This window comes from Penicillium alfredii, assembly GCF_028826965.1.
Source record: "Penicillium alfredii strain IBT 34128 chromosome Unknown utg000005l_segment0_segment0, whole genome shotgun sequence".
Classification (NCBI taxonomy): domain Eukaryota; kingdom Fungi; phylum Ascomycota; class Eurotiomycetes; order Eurotiales; family Aspergillaceae; genus Penicillium; species Penicillium alfredii.
Window position 1 is genome coordinate 845638 of NW_026622702.1, and position 16487 is coordinate 862124.

Consider the following 16487-nt stretch of genomic DNA (forward strand, 5'->3'; position numbering starts at 1 on the left):
TTTGTTTAGTTTTATTTTATTCTTGTACTTCTACTCTCCAGCCATGCCCGCTTGGAAGACCCTACTGAGCGTGCTGGCCCTGGCCGGCACCGCCGTATCTTGTGCGCACCATAACGATGCGGAGGTGGTTCCGGAACATGAGCGCGAGGAATTGCTGAAGAAATGGAACCAGGAGGTATGCAATAAATAACAAGGCAATTTAACAATATGATCTAGATGGTCAATTGGAAGCTTTAGTTCCAGTTCGCTAACGACTGCAGTGGTCCTTCTCCGGCATTGCCAGCTTCGCCCACCTGCGGCCGGTCAAGTGTCTGATCGAGCCAGACGAGCGATATGATATCGCAGTGATTGGCGCACCGTTCGACACGGCCGTCAGCTACCGACCGGGTATGACCTGCCATTTGACATACATCCTCTTCCCCAGTCTCATAATCAGCAAGAATCAACAACTAACCATATATCCAGGTGCTCGCTTCGGCCCGCGAGCAATCCGCGCCGCCAGCGCGCGGCAGATGGCAGGGACAAGCTACAACACACGGGCGGGGATCAACCCGTACCAGTCATGGGCCAAGATCACGGACTGCGGCGACATCCCCATCACGCCCTTCGACAACGGGCTAGCCGAGCGACAGATGTACGAAGCGTTCCTGGAGCTGGGGTCACGCAAGACAGTGAACCAGCCGCCCCGGGGCGCAACGGGTGTCGGAGCCGGGCACCCGAAACTGGTGACGCTGGGCGGCGACCACAGCGTGGCGCTGCCGGCGCTGCGAGCGCTGTATCAGATCTATCAGAAGCCGATCACGGTGCTGCACTTTGACGCGCACCTGGACACGTGGAACCCCGTGCGGTACTCGGCGTACTGGCAGTCAGAGCAGACGCAGTTCAACCACGGCAGCTTCTTCCACAAGGCCAGTCGTGAGGGTCTGATCTGCAATGCGACGTCGGCGCATGCGGGGCTACGCACGCGCCTGACCGGCGTCGACGACGGCGACTACACGAACCCGGGCCCCGAGCAGGGGTTCATGCGCGTGCATGCCGACGACATCGATGAGCTGGGCCCGCTCGGCGTCGTCGACAGTCTTGTCAACCGCATCGGTCTGGACCCGGACCAGCCCGTGTATCTCTCTGTGGACATCGATGTCCTGGACCCGGCTACGGCTCCTGGCACCGGGACTCCAGAGCCCGGTGGCTGGACTACGCGCGAGTTCATTCGAATCATGCGCGGCCTGGAGAAGCTGAACGTCGTCGGCGCAGATATCGTCGAGGTGTCCCCCGCCTACGATAACAAAGGCGAGACCACTGCGCTGGCGGCGGCCCAGGTTGCTTTTGAGATTATTACTAGCCTGGTGAAGTCGGGTGTCTCGGAGAACCTGGGTGGATGGTATGGACGCAAGGACGAGGGCGAGGCGAATACTCCGTCGGGAAAGGTATCCAAGGATGAGCTTTGATTGGCAGTGGTGATATAGTGCATGAGATCCATGAAGCTGAAGAAGAAATGAATGAAAGTCAATGTATTTAGTGCGACCACACCTGCAAGATCTTTGATTTCGATTCATCGCAGCTATAACCCCACTGTATATAGGCTCGCTTTCCTGGGTGAGCTACCGACTCATTCATAAAACTGGTCTGAATTGGGTCCTCTGTCTGCAAGGTACGATGCAGGCGGGTGTGTCAATTTGAGATCCAGGACACAGGAAACAATATATCAAACAGAGGGGGATCAGAGCCACAGAGAAAAAAAAGAAAATGAAAAAGAAAATGAAAAAGAAAAAAAAAAGAGAAGAAAGTATGCCATCAGAATCGAAAGAGAAGAGGAACGCGCAGAGAAGCCGGATTTGGGAAAGGCCCGGTACAGCAAGCTCGAAACTCGAATTCCCGAAGTGCAAGGCCGAGGCAAGAATGGTGTAGGAGGAGTGAAAATAGGGAAAAGAAAAAGATAATAAGGAAATAAACACGGAAATCGGCCAGCCAAAACACGACGCCCTGACGTCCAACGCCGAGAGAGACGGTGAAAGAGGTAAAAGCTCGCAGGAAAGTAGATCGGGGGAGGGAAGAGGGAAACACGACAATAGATGAGGTCGAGTTCGCGATTGTCGTGGTCGTGAAAGAAGGGAAAAGGGGGTGGGCAGGTAAATCGAGGATCAGGATGTCGAGGCAAATGGAGCAAAAGAAAAAAGGGGGAAAAAGGGCAAGCAAGTAGGGGTAAGGGCGTGGAATGGACCGAGCAAGACGGGGTGATTGAGAACGAGCATTTGAGATATTGAACGCTTCAAGATAGCAACGCTAGCTCAGAACAAAGACCCCGTATGTGGATATCCCAGGAAGCTCCCCTTCCCCAAAAAGTGGCCTCCCCTAACGAGGACAAAACAAAAAAAAAAGTCAAAAACAGGTTCATTCCATCGTATCTGCTTTCGCGCATGTCAATCAGGCGTCACCCCGAGGACAAATTCCCGCGCAATCGGACCAACCTGTGAGAAATGTCCACGAAGATTGTTTCACAGCAAGCGACAGGGGCCTCTTGACTTCTTCTTGGGCGCCGGCTCCAGCGCGGCCACGATTGCCTGTAGGGGGGTGTTTGCGTCAGCACGACACATATCCAAATCACATCTCCCTTCCATAGATAATTTACCTCGTCGAAGACATCCTTTAGCTTGTACTGCGTCAGAGCCGAGCACTCGACGTATTTGACAGCACCCAGCTCCTTGGCCATCCGGTCACCATCCTCCTTGCGGATCGGCTGCATCTTCTGTCGGGCAAGCTTCTCACGGACACCGGAGTCATCGCGCAAATCGGTCTGGGTGCCGACGATGAGGCAGGGGACACCGGGGCAGTGGTGATGGACTTCGGGGAACCATTTCTCACGAACGTTCTCGAAAGAAGCGGGCGACGTGACGGAGAAACAGACCAGGAACACGTCAGTCTGAGGGTACGAGAGCGGGCGCAAACGATCATAATCCTCCTGTCCAGCGGTATCGAAAAGACCAAGGGTATAGGGTTCATCGCCGATCCTATTGAGCGGTCAGGAGCTGGTGGAGGAGGATGTCTGGGTTTGGGGCCGGGTTTGGCTCCGATAGTCTGCCGGGGGGGGGAAGCGGAGGAAGAGACAGAGGGACCAAGGGCATGACTTACATGACCGTCACGGCGTAGTTATCGAAGACGGTGGGCACATATTCCGAGGGGAATTTGTTGGTTGTGTACGAGATGAGCAAGCAGGTCTTTCCTACTGCACCGTCCCCCACCACGACACACCTGGATCGGGGGGATTAGCCAGAGAGGGGGGAGCGAGAAGGGGAAGAATCAGGGCATACTTGATGGTAGCGACAACCATATTGTGACCGAACCGATGGAAAATGGCGAAAAGGTGAAGAGTCGAAAGGAGAGGGGAGGAGAAGAGGGCAATGTGGGAGACAAAAAGGGAGAGAGAGAGCTGTGCTGGTTTGGATGGGGCACGGGAGTCTAGACGGTGCTAGTACAATTTCCCTTCAAACTACGAAGGAATTCATGAACTCATGAATATTATGGATCTTATAAATATCATGAATACCATAAGAATAATACCAGGAATATTATAAGAACAATAATATTATTATCTCTTTCTCTCCTGACATCCGCCAGCGTTCATCCAAGTCCCGTGGACCTTGGGCAAAGCATCGGTCTCGTCTCTGCCTCATGGGTGAGGCAATCTCGAGTGTCCTATCTTCTTTTCTCTTTCTCTTTCTCTTTCTCTTTCTCTTTCTCTTTCTCTTTCTTTCTGTTTGTCTGTTTTTTCTTCTCTCTTTTTTCTTCTCGCTTTCTCTCCTTTTTCTCTCCCATCCCAGGGGCCGGTTCTCCCAATGGTCGACGGACAGTCGCTGTGACCGGCTAAGCGCTGCGGTCCACAACCGGGAAAATTGCAATATGACGCCTCGGCAGTTGACTCTTCATTGGACGCTCTGTCCGAGTGGATTTGTGGTTTCCATCCAGTGAAAGCAGTCGCGATTCCAGTCACAAGGCGGTTCTGAGGCCACAGAGTATGGATGCTAAGGCAGCCATCTCAGGCATGGCGCCCTGCTCTATGCAGATGATACTACGGCACGATCACATCAGACGAGTCATGAGAGACTCTTTGCGACCGACGCGTACCAAGTGTCTACAGTGGCTTCCATGACGCTCGGTTTATAGTTGTTCCTGTTGATGCCTTGTTACTAAGGCAGTAATACCTTGATGGCTGTGGACATAGTAGTTTATTGTAAAACGAGAATTGCCAGAAAAGTAAGTATATATCAGGGCGAGAGAGTATTTCCTTGGATATAATTTGACAGAGAATACTCAGATAGTATTATCAACTATCAAACCCTGACATGCAATACCAGATATCAAAATATAATAGAAAGAGAAAGCAGACCTACCCAGGCCAATAAACTGATTTAGGTATGCCCCAGTCAGGATGAGCAGGATTGGGCTGCCATGCATCCCCCAATCGTGGGAGCCGGTACACGTTCGATTGAGACGGACATCTCAAGTACATCCCCTGCAATATAGAACCAACTATCAAAAAGACACGTCAAACACCTTCGAGAAATTCTCTTTATTTAATTTCCATAACCTGCCAAAAACTGACACTAATGACTTGGCGTTTATTGGATCCCCCAAGGCCAGCAGATCGGGTAAGCACGCATGTAGATATGCAGGTACACGCATGGCTATAGACCCATGGATATTGCAGGCGTCTATATAGCCCACACAGTCAGAACCTTGGAACAAATTAAATTCCCAAAATAACGCACAAGCCAGTATAAACCAAAAGACTGGGCTAGTTACAATCCCTTAACCTAAGCCCTTCAAATCAATAGCTAGTATCAAAGGTATGATAAGAACAAGTATATACCGGTCTACCAGACGAGGAGAAGATCGACATCCTACAGTAATTAGCGGTATAGACAATGACAGCTCCACCATCTACACCGACATCACATCCCAAATATTGGTTTGATCAAGGGTAGAGTAGGGCTGAGAAGTCCCAAGCAAATGAATAATAGGACCTTGTTACAAGTGAGTCCGCTTCCAAATATTGCACCGCCTCGATCGAAACCCAGTCCTGCATGGGATCCCCCGTCCATATTAGAATTCTGGATGCGTTGTCGGGGTCTATGTGGATCGTGGATCGGGGAAACCACGGAGTGCAGATGTGGTGCTAGGCCGGAATTATAGTACACATGCTTTATGCAAGGTCATAACCCAGAGCCGACGTGGAGCAATCAAGGCAGGATTTTATGACGGGAAGTGGAGTCTGAACTAAACCATGGAGGGTGAGTAAGTACACTGTTGACCCATTTCTCTGAACACCTCTCTTAATCTCTCCCTGGTCAGTTCAATGAACTTGCGTTGGCATTCTTAGATAGATTCTCTCTACTCTACACCCGCGAGATCAAAAACAACACCAAATGCATGTGTGATCTGAACATGTCGATCGAGCGTTGGGAGAACCCACTTGAAAATAAACCCAAACGCCGCTTGCTAGTCTGCACCAGGATACAATGGCAGAAAAAGAGGGAGAAAATCAGTTCGTACAGTCGTTAAATGTGTTGAGGCGTGGAGAAGATGGGTATAGATGTGGATGTGGGTGTGGATGTGTGCTAAACTCTGCATGAGTCTTAGGTTCGTTTGAAGTGCTGGTCGTCGGAGTCGGGCGCTGCCCCAACCGGTGACGGGTCGCGGGAGGGTTCGGAATTGCCATGGCCCATCTGTTTCAGAGTTAGAAAAGACCATCGGGTTGAGAACATTAGCGGGGGTTTACCTTATCAAGTTTATAGTCCACCATCATGAGACTGAGCGGGATGAGAGGCAGGGTGACGACGAGTGCAAGCATCAGCAGCCGGTTCATAGTCTCTTGGTAGGCGCGGTTGATGGCGATGCGAGTAGGCGAACCCATCGGGTACGACAGGGCCTTGGTCAGCTTGCCGAAGATTTCGCCAGCCTCGGACTTGGTCTCGTCGGGCAGGTAGCGGAGGAGCTTCTGCGGGATGAAAGACGACCACACGGCCCCCGAGATGGCGGCACCGACGGCACCGCCCATCTCCATCGAGGTCAGGAACATCGCCGTGGCTGCGGCGACTTCCTGGTGGCTGGCCGAGGCTTGGACGCCGAGCTGCACAGGCACATTGAGCAAGCCCCCGCCACAACCGACCATGATCTGGGTACCCAGGACTTGGAGGTGCGAGGCTCCTTCGCCTCGGCACAGGAGCATCATTGCTAGGCCGGACATGTAGACAACACAGCCCAGTGTCACGTAGACACGGTATCGCCGGGTATACTTGATCAAGATGGACACGCTGAAGGCGGCGATGGTGGATGTGAAGGCAAATGTCTGGGTGACGCGGCCAGCTGTGGCAACGTCGTAGTCTTGGACAACTTGGAGGTAGGAATACAGGTATGGTTGAACGGAAAAGTAAAAGGCCACTGGGAAGCGAGTTAGCAATAGCTCATAGAAAGATGAGGACATCAATACCACATACTGAAATACCAGAATGCCAATGCGCAACCCGCAAGAGCAGTTTTCTGCTTCAACAGGTGCAAAGACAGTAAAGGCTTGGGAGCTAATTTCTTTGAGGATTCCCAGAACGGCAGAATTATCAAGCAGACGATGCCCACCACGATCATCACAATGATGCTCGCGTTTTTCCACCCATTCTTGGCGTTGGCCGCAAGAGTCAGCGGTACAAGGATCAAAGTGACCGCAGCGGATAGAAGCGTCAGTCCTCCGACGTCCAAATCATACCAAGTCCGTTGAATAATGACAACAAGGTCCTTGTGTCGCCTTGATCTCGGTGCTCGAATCAGATTCAGCCTCCGAGCCTTTCGCTGATTCAAAAGCAACGAGAGGGCGAGTGGCAGGAAAGATGCCGGCAACAAAATGGCCCACATGCCATAGCCCCATCGCCACGAGGTTGTCCGAAGCACCACGCCTGCAATGGTCGGGCCGAGCCAGACGGTCACCAAGAATGGGAACTCGGGAAGGAGAGCGAGAAAGGCACGGTTCAGCAGATCGCTGCTGTCGGCAATGAACACTTGTTGGAGAATCTGCAAGCCTGTCGAGCCGGCGGAATAGAAGATTTGGGCGGATGCGTAGGTCTGAACGTTGGTCGACGCGGCCATCTGGACGTAACCCAGGACGTATATAAGGATGCTCACGCAGAAGGCCTCGAAGCGGCCGAACACATCTGCGACCTTTGCCATCGGGGGCTTGATGACAGCTACGAAGAGGAACAAGGTCAGTAGGAGTTTCTGGGCTGCTTTGCCACCGGGCAAGGGATCTCACCATTCACCACATTCTGAACGACGAGCACCGTCGAGATTAACGAGTGTTTACTGAAAGCACTCGTTGCATAGGCAGACAGGGATATGACAGTCTGGCTTTCTAGAGACGTACAAAAGGCCATGAGAAATATACTAGTATATCCAGTTAGTCAGAGCAGCCAAGCATGACACCTCAAGCCACCCACGAACCTGACATAGGCTATGACCAAAGACCATGTGGTCCAGGTCAGGTTGATGGCCTCGATTTTTTGGACCCCATCCTGAAGCTCGCCCGATGTGGACGTTGCACTGGATCCGGGCTCAGTATCATACTGGTCCGGCAACAGCTCATCCCTCTCATTATCCATGCGGGAATCCTCCTGCTCGATCGTACCATAGGACGGCCCCGAACGCGGATCAAGTAACGGCATATCGGAGTGCCGATTCGACCACCACAAGCCCGGGTATTAGAAACTCAGCAGAGTTCTCTGTCGTAAATAGCGTCCATGTAAGAAAGAGAGGACCAGGGAGTGAACGCGGTCTGAGATTAGAGGAAATGATATACAGAAGGCAAGGATCTCGGGTAGGATTCAACAGCCGGCAACCGGATCAACAACGGAATAAAAATAAGAATAAGAGTTCATGCAACATCAGATAGCGGGCGTATCACATAAAAGGATACGAGAATCCTGCTCTCCTAAGCCGGACTTGGGGGATGTGGAGTGGACTCTTCAAGGGGATTGGGGCGGAGAGCTGAGCCAGTCAGGTCCATTGAAGAAGAAAAAGCAATGGGTTTCGAGGTGATCCGTGAGGCAAAAAAGGAGAACAGAAAAGAAAAGGGAAAAAAAAATATATGGGGCGCAGCAAGCGCGTAGAATGAATAAGGAAGAGTCGATATCCCATGAGGGCCATGCACCCTGGAAGTAGGATCAGGCAGCTATGAGGGATTGGCGGGTGGGTAGATCCGCCTGGCGTCTTGGAGGGGGGGAGTGACCCAATGTAAGGGGAAAGAGGCCAGGTTGAAAAGTGTTCAGGCCCTGTTGGTGTAATAAGCCTGAGAGACCCCGAGCACGATCGTCGGTCGCACTTATGCACGTCGATGGGGATTGACGCAGAGTGTGATTTCAGCTCGCGCCGGGCATTCCGACCAGAGGCACCACGTCAGGATGGAAACTCGGTTGATCAAGCATTGTTGTCAAGCAAGGAATAGCAAAAGAAAGAAGAGGAAGAAAGGTGGAAAGATACCCGAGTTGAGAGTAAAAAGGGCGAAGTGGAGAGTGGCAACCTCACGAGGTGTCAGGCACCGAATCATTACGAAGTTACAAGGGGGGTTACAGTCACGGTACTTGGAGGTACTTCAAACACAGTATAATATGAGTGGATATCTAAGTACCCGCAAGTACCAATCGGTGGAGGTATCATCAGATATGATTGATCGATAAGATGAAGATGGAGTCGGGTGGTGTCGCTCTCTCCATTTGCTGTGGGAATCCTTGCATTTCCCTGCCCAAGTGGTCTAGTCTACAGTAGTATGTGTATAGGTGCATTAATCTATTTAGCCTGGACTCTCTGATACCCTGTTTTCTTCTATCTTGCCGAGAGAGCCGAGTAAGTCAGATGCGGATCCTTCTTGAGTCACTTGACTCCATTTCTGGATAAACCCGATTTTCTCGTTTTTGGTGCTTTCTCCACTCGCGTGGTGTGACGCCGGGTCCGACGTCCCCTTGTTCCCATGACCAATGGGGATTGCACCACATCGGCGCTGTGTGATTATCAGATAACCTAGATTGTTTCCAGGGTTATCTGCTCCCATTGGAATATAACAAGAGTGTTTGAGCTCAAATAAGAGCGTATTCTGACAGCGTACCTTACGAAAGACTAGCGTATCTTACTTCTCTGTTCGGGTCCTCGCCTGGGCAGTAGACTCCGAGAGACAGGAACACGGGTCTTCTGACGAATCGATTTTGCTTGTATCCCCCGAAGAAGCCACCGAGGTCCTCAATTTTACATCGGTTGATCTCCAAGGATGCAGTCGATCACCTGGGGTAGATCTGGGAGATCATCCGCCATCAAAACAAAAGAAGCATTGGTTGGGTTCACTTGTGCAGCAGTCGACGGGCAACTACAGCTCGAAATGAGGGGATATGGTGACACCCGATATCGGAGCTATAGTTGCACTTCTATGACTATGGTCTCCCTTGCAACCCCCAATTCTTTCAAAACTTATTGCGCAAAAGCCGTGATCATGATATCTGACCAACTGCTGTATATTTCCCCTTCGTTTATACACATATTGATCCTATGGTTTGCATAGCCATGTTACTTACATTCTCAACATGGTCATCGACAGAACCCCGAGGTTAGCATTAGCTCTTACCCATGGTCTATGCCAGATCAATGACCAAATGGCCAAAATTGACAAAGAGCTCGCCTCCCTCACTAGATGGTCGCGCAGCATAAACGCCAACCCAGCAGTCTTGCACGTTCTGCTCCTCAAAAACCCAAGTGACTTCGCGGATGGGTGACTTCTGCACCCCTCCACCAAGTAGATCCAGAGGCTGTTGTCCTGCTCGCGGACGAGTTCCAGCGTCGCCGCAGCACCACCCGACGGGACTGGCAGCAAGCCCCAGTCGGCCCAGCGGTCCTTGGTGACAACACTGAGATGCGGTCGGCCGTGGGTGAGCTCAATACCAGTCTTGACCCACTTCTGGGATCCGTCGGTGGCGTTGAGGACAATAATGAGACCGCCCTGGTCGTACTTCTTTTGCCACTGGGCGTTGAAGGCCGCGCGCGCCCGCTTGAATGACTCCAGCGGCACCGACTGGTAGAGGATGGGAGCTGTAAAGCGGATGCTGGACGGCGGCTTCGACCAGATATCGGTCGAAGGAGGGGCTTTGATTGCAAACTCCGCGGGAGGGGTACCGTCACCGGGAACTTTTTCATTGGAGTTGGCGAATTTGAATTGCGACATCTTGGCTTATGGAGGGGAAACAAGGTCTTATGTTCAGCTGCCACGCCAAAAATCCCAAGATCGGCGTGTCAAGGACGAGAGCGAAATTGAGAGAAGTGAAACTGAAATCATAGAAGACCTGCAAGAGATGAGGCAAAAAGAAAAGTACAACCAGAGGGCTGCGGAGTAGACCATAATTTGACAGCTACGTCACCCGGAGGCTCGCGGGGGAGCCCCATCTCCAACGATGACACACGATCAGTGGGCCGGCACGCCAGATCGCTGTCGCACATGATTCTGTACCTCGATACTTGAAATATAGGCCCTGCAGTGATCCCTGCCCAAGTGTCTAGTAAATCCTCATCGATTGACACGCGACATCACTACTTTAAGACGCGGCACGTGATGCGATGAGGTAAGATGGGGGCGATATGGTGGCCTCAACACTTAAGGGGTTGTCAGACTAAGAACTATGTGGCTACCTTTCAGTTGATGTGGCAGCTGTGGACGAGGCGTGGACTGAAAAAACAGCATCAATCCCCGCCATGGCTCGTCTCCTACATCCGGATGAATATGACATCGCCACGCGCTCCTCGCTCGACTCGCAGGGCACCTTCAATCTAGACGAGGCCGACTTTGAATCGCAAACACATCCCATATCGAAGGTAGCCTTGCGCCGGCTGCCGTGGCTGTCCCGAATCTTCTCCTCGCCATTCTCGAGCTACCGCCAATTAAAGCCCAGCAGGCCGACCTTCGCAAGCTCAAGCTCAGACCGGTCGAGTTTCCCTCGACGATTTGCATTCCGACGTCGCTTTTGTTATCTTCACATCGTCTTTGGGGTGCTTTTTGCCCTCTGTCTCCTCACCTTTATCTTTTGCCCTTCCTACACGCGTCCTCCAGCACATTACTCGGCCCTCAGCAAACACCTAAAGGGAAAGATATACCCTGGCCGCGGCAACCGTCGCCATGAGAGAGTGTTCATTGCGGCAAGCTTATATGACCAAGGAGGTGAACTCGCTGGGGGACAATGGGGCAAACAGCTACTCGAACTGATTGACATGCTGGGGCCGAAGGAAGTGTTTTTGAGTATCTACGAAAACGATAGTGGGGAGGAAGGGGAGAAAGCATTGCGCAAACTGGAAAAGAAAATCAATTGCCCCAAGTCCATTGTATCCGAGAAACACCTGGACATCAAGAACTTGCCATCCGTGACCATCCCGGGCGGATCAAAACGCGTCAAGCGCATCGAATACCTGGCACAGGTCCGGAACCGTGCGCTGCAGCCCCTGGAGGACCACCCCGAGATCCACTATGATAAGATCCTCTACCTCAACGACATACTTTTCAAACCCGCGGATGCTCTTCAACTATTATTTTCGACGAACGTCGATGAAAATGGCGTCGCCCAATACCGAGCCGCGTGCTCTGTGGACTTTGACAACCCGTTCAAGTTCTATGATACCTATGCAACCCGAGATTTGAACGGGTACAGCATGGGTCTCCCGTTCTTCCCCTGGTTCTCGACCGCTGGGAATGGCGAGAGCCGGAAAGATGTGCTGCAAGGCAAGGATGCCGTACGAGTCCGCAGCTGCTGGGGTGGCATGGTGGCTTTTGACGCCAAATACTTCCAAAATGGAACCACGCCTAACAACACCTCGCCGGTCCGTTTTCGATCCGGGCAAGACCTTTTTGGGAGGCATCCGAGTGTTGCCTCATCCATGCCGATCTCCAAGACCCCCAAACCAACGTGGACGAGATCACGGACACGGGGATCTATATGAACCCGTATGTACGGGTTGCGTACGACCGCCGAACATTATCCTGGCTTTGGGTCAGCCGTCGGTTTGAGAAACTATACTCATTTGTCCACGCCCTGGGTAACCATCTCGTGGGGTTGCCCTGGTATAATCCCCGGCGGGCTGAAAGCCCCGGACAGAGTGTGCAAGAGACAGTATGGGTTTCCAATGGGACCCCGGACGGAGGCGGTTCTTTCCAAACCCTGGACCGGACAGCTGGCAATGATGGCTACTGTGGACGTCGAGGACTCCAAGTTCTTGTTGAAGATCGCAAGCCCGGCCAAAAGGGCTGGGAGAACATACCCATTCCCGCCTGATCTCTGATATTGCATTTTCTTTCTCCCCCCTTCCACGCTCATGTACATATATGGCTTGTTGACCCGACTTGCTTAGGTAGCTATTAGTACCCTCCGTATGCCTTGCTGCTACGATTCACGAGGTTTTCCGATACTTCCCAACTACGTTTGCTTGCCACGTTTCCTCGCGCATACAAAGTCCATTTGGGGTATAGCAAAATGCACCGAGGTCGTTTGCTATAGGGCTATATGTTGCGCTTAGTCGGCGTGCACCCTTGCTGAGTCGTTTGGTCTATGCAGACCCGCGGACCCGCGGGCTGCTTTCTTCTCTTTTTTTTTTTTATCTCTGCATCTTCACAATTTCTTGGAGCATTTCACCCCTTCTGATCCGGAAGATGTCCGAACCTATTGAAAATACCCCAGCGTTTGTGCCAGCAGAGCAGGCTAAGCGAGCGGACATGATGCTGTCTGCCGAAGTGGTGTACAAAGTGATCGAGAAGTGGTGCGAGAAGCATGGACTTCCTCTTTCGTCTAGCGTCCATGCACCCACCGGCGGCGCTGATGGTGCGCCTGAGGAATCGCCTGGTCCCATCGCCGACGAGGTACGCCTTTCCTTTTTTGTCTGCCTTGTTTACCCTTCCCTCTTCTTCCCTCTTCCTCACTCCTCTCCTCTTCACCCCACCCGTTCCTTGTGGCTCTGTTGCTGAGATCCATCAGGCTCCGGGGAAGTTCACTTCCACCGTACTGGACCCTAAGCTCCTTGAAATTTGGCGTCGTAAGCTTGCTCACGACACCGAAATGTCCCAGACCGAGTCTTCGGATGTGAAGTCTGGTGTTGCCGACACCACCGGCATCGGTGGCACCGACAACACCATGGCCGCTGCCTCCGCTGCTGCCCTGGCTGATGGTCCCGCCGCTACTCCAGCTGCTGTTTCCGCTGATGCTCCTGCTGATGCTCCTGCTGATGCTCCTGCTGATGCTCCTGTTGATGCTCCTACTGTTGCTCCGGCTGCTGTTTCCGCTGCTCCGGCCGATGTTCCCGCCGCTACTCCGATTGATGGTCCTGCCACTGTCTCGGCTGCTGTTTCTCGCTCTGATGGAGCTGTCGGCCTCTCGTCGCCTGACACTTTCATGGCGCAGTGGCGTGCCCTGCGTGCCCAGCGCATCGGCACCGCGTGGCCCGAGTCCAAGCGCCAGATCATCATCAGGGGCTTGCCGAATGAGGCGACCATGTCCGACGTTTTCTGTCTTGTCCACGGCGGTGCTGTCGAGCGTGCCTGGACCGAGGTCCCCGGCGAGATGGGCGAGGTGACCGTTCAATTCTGCAAGGAAATCGACTGCCAGAACTACTTCAACAAGTACTCGCAGGGCATCCATGTTTCCAACGGTCTCTACGACGCCGACATCACCATCGAAATGACCGACGTTCTGACCTACGAGAAGGAAGGTTCGCGTGTCATTCGTGTTCTCAACGTCCCCCGCCGAGTCTCTCTCGACGCCATTGACAAGATCATCCACATGAATGTTCCGGAGATTGACCACCTCGAGTACCGCCGGTCGACCGAAAAGGTATGTAGACATGTGTTTTAGATATTACGCCCCATCAAGCTGACTTTCTCCTTTCTAGCCTGGCACTCTCTGGATATTCTTCTGCGGCATCGTCGACGCTGAAAACTTTATGCACCGACTCGCTGTGGAGGACGGATGGGGTGGCTGCATCGCCACGAAGGCGCAAGACCCGTAAGTACGGTACTCACCTGCAGGCCCCCCTTTGATAATCATAGGCTGACCTCGCTGCCCAGCTGCGAATTCTCCCAGGGCTTTCACACCAACAGCCTTTACAACGGCATGGTGAACTCCGTTGCCAACGAAGTTTGAGACATGTCGACGTTGACCTCAGCTGGCAACTCTCGGCCTGTCTGATCTCTTGCATATTGATAGCGATCATCACGGGGAGTTCGGTGTTTTCAATTGCAAGATTTGATTCTGTTACGGGTGCTACCGGTTTCATTTAGGGATCATTTCACTAGGAAATGATCCGTCACAAATGACTGCCCACAGGGCTTACTTCTGAGTTGGGATGTATTTGTTTTGCGCTTGGTTTTTGTTGGAGTCGGGGCATGGTAGATACCACCGTCGTACAGAGATGGAGCCTGGTACAGTATACCGGTAGGCAGCTGCATTGGCATTCCTTTGGAGACGTCCAGATAGCGAGTATGTGGAGCGGGTCTGTAGAAAATCGAGAGGGGATTTATACTGGACCCGCGGGTGACCGAGGACATCCTCAAGCAAATCTTTGAGACTACGGGCCACGTGGTCAGTGTGAAGATCATCCTGCTTAGTTAGCTCGACAGGTCAAGTTGGCTCCTAACAGGTGACAGGCAAGGAATCCATATCTAATCAGAGGTATACGCCATCGCTTGGAGGTGCATCCCGACAGTATGTAGTCAATTTACCCGACGGCGAGTCCACATTTGGAGACGTAACCACGCTTACGCAAGTGTTTGTGATCCTTCTAGCTGATTTTGGGTGATGAGATTCAATAACGCCGACACTGGAGTAGTGTTCTGACCTTGCTACAGCACTAGCTGGATATATCACTGGGTGTAGCGAACTCCCAGGTCTATACCGGTAGGGCAGAGAAGTGGTACTGTACTTGCGTTTGTATGGAAAATACACAGTGTATTGTGTACCGTGAGATACATTCCGGTATCTGGTATTTATACAGTATTCAGAGGATGCGCTAGGCAAGGCTGGGATCTTCAACATCCCATGGATCGAGTCATTCTTCATCCTGTCGCACGAGTGGCGAGTTCTGTCACTGTAGGTTTCTCAGGGTCGATTGCCGGTAGTTGATCTACACTATTCCTTTAGCACCTAGATCCTACCAAGTAGTGCATATGCCATATGGTATATGTATGAAGTGTAATATGGAGTATAACTAACTCCTGGATGGAGCTATGTACTAAGCTATGCACCTACAGAAATAGAACATTCTTCGGCACATACGACACTCACCTCTCACCTCCTAATCAATTCGAAGAAAAAAAAAATTAGAATGGATCTCGCAACCGAGAAGAGTCCCACACCCACACACACCTACACACCAACCTGATACACATACACACAACGGCCCCCAACCGCAAATCCCCGAAGATCCGCCCGAGGATCCTCTGCACCTTTTTTTCTCTTTTCAATTTTAGAATTATTATTTTTTTTCACGGCCCCAGTCCCCACAGCTCTAATTAATTACACACTCTTCTCGCATGGCGCGTGAGGCTGACACATTCGGGGGATCACCCAACGCCAGAGGGATTGGGATTGGAATTGGAGTGCCATGGTCTCAGGAAGGAGTCAGGCCGTGGGGTCCGATCCTTTGAATTTGAAGAAAACAGCGAAAGAGAGAGAAAGAAAGAAGATTATTTCTGCAGGGCTGTGTTTGCATGGCCTACTATGACTACCTCGGCATCCATCTACTTGTCTAGTACTTCAGTACATACATACATACTTCATACTGTAGAAGAAGAGACTGAGGCTTAGTACAGCTATGAATTGCTGTAGACACAGCTTGGGTATTACCACCCAACGGCCCCAATCCCATTCCTCGTTTCCCACAGCCTTTGGCAACTATTGACTCGGGATCTGGTCCCCTGGAGGCTTCCAGAGCGACACGAACACGTCGTACAGAAAAAGAAAAAAAGAAAAAAGAAAAAGAAAAAGAAAACCTTGCATTCGGTTCCTTCGGCCTTCCTCATTAGGGAAACAGTCGATCTCTCAAGGATCAATTATAATTAGGTGATGAGAGGAATCCATCTGGTAAGAAGGCCCCCAAAAGAGATGCCCCAAATGAAAAGCCCCAACGTCGGGTTATTGAATTCGATACAGTGGAAAGTGTCGCAGCAGGATCCTGATCGTGTCATGGGCTGCGTAATAGTCATAACACATAGAAGAAGAAGAAGAAGGGGGATAATTGAAAGATCTCCCAATGGGCGCGATCGGCGCAGCCTCCGCCCACGAGGTGATAACAGCCTGACTCTGAGTATTGCTATGTTGGGCATAGTTTGCGCACATCGGGGGGGCCCCACGTCTTACACGTCTCTCGGGCGCACTAATCACCCCGACGGGGGAAACTGTGCGATTCAAGGGCCCTGTTGACAAGGCTGAAACTCC

The 16487-nt window shown here is 51.9% G+C and overlaps 6 protein-coding genes across 6 annotated transcripts; 3 read left to right on the plus strand and 3 right to left on the minus strand.

Moving 5' to 3' along the window:
* Positions 1–43: 43 nt before the first annotated feature.
* Positions 44–1448, plus strand: NUU61_003749 (agmatinase; the record flags this gene model as incomplete). Its single annotated transcript, XM_056654331.1, has 2 exons — positions 44–175; positions 261–1448. 2 exons carry the CDS (start codon positions 44–46, stop codon positions 1446–1448), a joined length of 1320 nt encoding a protein of 439 aa, XP_056512358.1.
* A 1047-nt stretch (positions 1449–2495) lies between these two features.
* On the minus strand, positions 2496–3328 carry cdc42 (Rho family GTPase CDC42; the record flags this gene model as incomplete). The annotated part of the gene is made up of 4 exons (XM_056654332.1): positions 2496–2561; positions 2630–3008; positions 3130–3249; positions 3309–3328. The coding sequence occupies 4 exons, from the start codon at positions 3326–3328 to the stop codon at positions 2496–2498; spliced, it is 585 nt and encodes a 194-aa protein (XP_056512359.1).
* Positions 3329–5633: 2305 nt separating this feature from the next.
* mirC (siderochrome-iron transporter MirC) lies at positions 5634–7706 on the minus strand (the record flags this gene model as incomplete). The annotated part of the gene is made up of 5 exons (XM_056654333.1): positions 5634–5723; positions 5777–6438; positions 6495–7232; positions 7298–7428; positions 7486–7706. 5 exons carry the CDS (start codon positions 7704–7706, stop codon positions 5634–5636), a joined length of 1842 nt encoding a protein of 613 aa, XP_056512360.1.
* A 1953-nt stretch (positions 7707–9659) lies between these two features.
* Positions 9660–10246, minus strand: NUU61_003752 (uncharacterized protein; the record flags this gene model as incomplete). The annotated part of the gene is given in 2 exon segments (XM_056654334.1): positions 9660–9803; positions 9818–10246. The coding sequence occupies 2 exon segments, from the start codon at positions 10244–10246 to the stop codon at positions 9660–9662; spliced, it is 573 nt and encodes a 190-aa protein (XP_056512361.1).
* Positions 10247–10770: 524 nt separating this feature from the next.
* NUU61_003753 (glycosyltransferase family 69 protein) lies at positions 10771–12338 on the plus strand (the record flags this gene model as incomplete). Its single annotated transcript, XM_056654335.1, has 2 exons — positions 10771–11886; positions 11922–12338. 2 exons carry the CDS (start codon positions 10771–10773, stop codon positions 12336–12338), a joined length of 1533 nt encoding a protein of 510 aa, XP_056512362.1.
* A 374-nt stretch (positions 12339–12712) lies between these two features.
* NUU61_003754 (uncharacterized protein) lies at positions 12713–14195 on the plus strand (the record flags this gene model as incomplete). The annotated part of the gene is made up of 4 exons (XM_056654336.1): positions 12713–12919; positions 13035–13886; positions 13945–14057; positions 14120–14195. The coding sequence occupies 4 exons, from the start codon at positions 12713–12715 to the stop codon at positions 14193–14195; spliced, it is 1248 nt and encodes a 415-aa protein (XP_056512363.1).
* Between the last annotated feature and the right edge of the window lie 2292 nt (positions 14196–16487).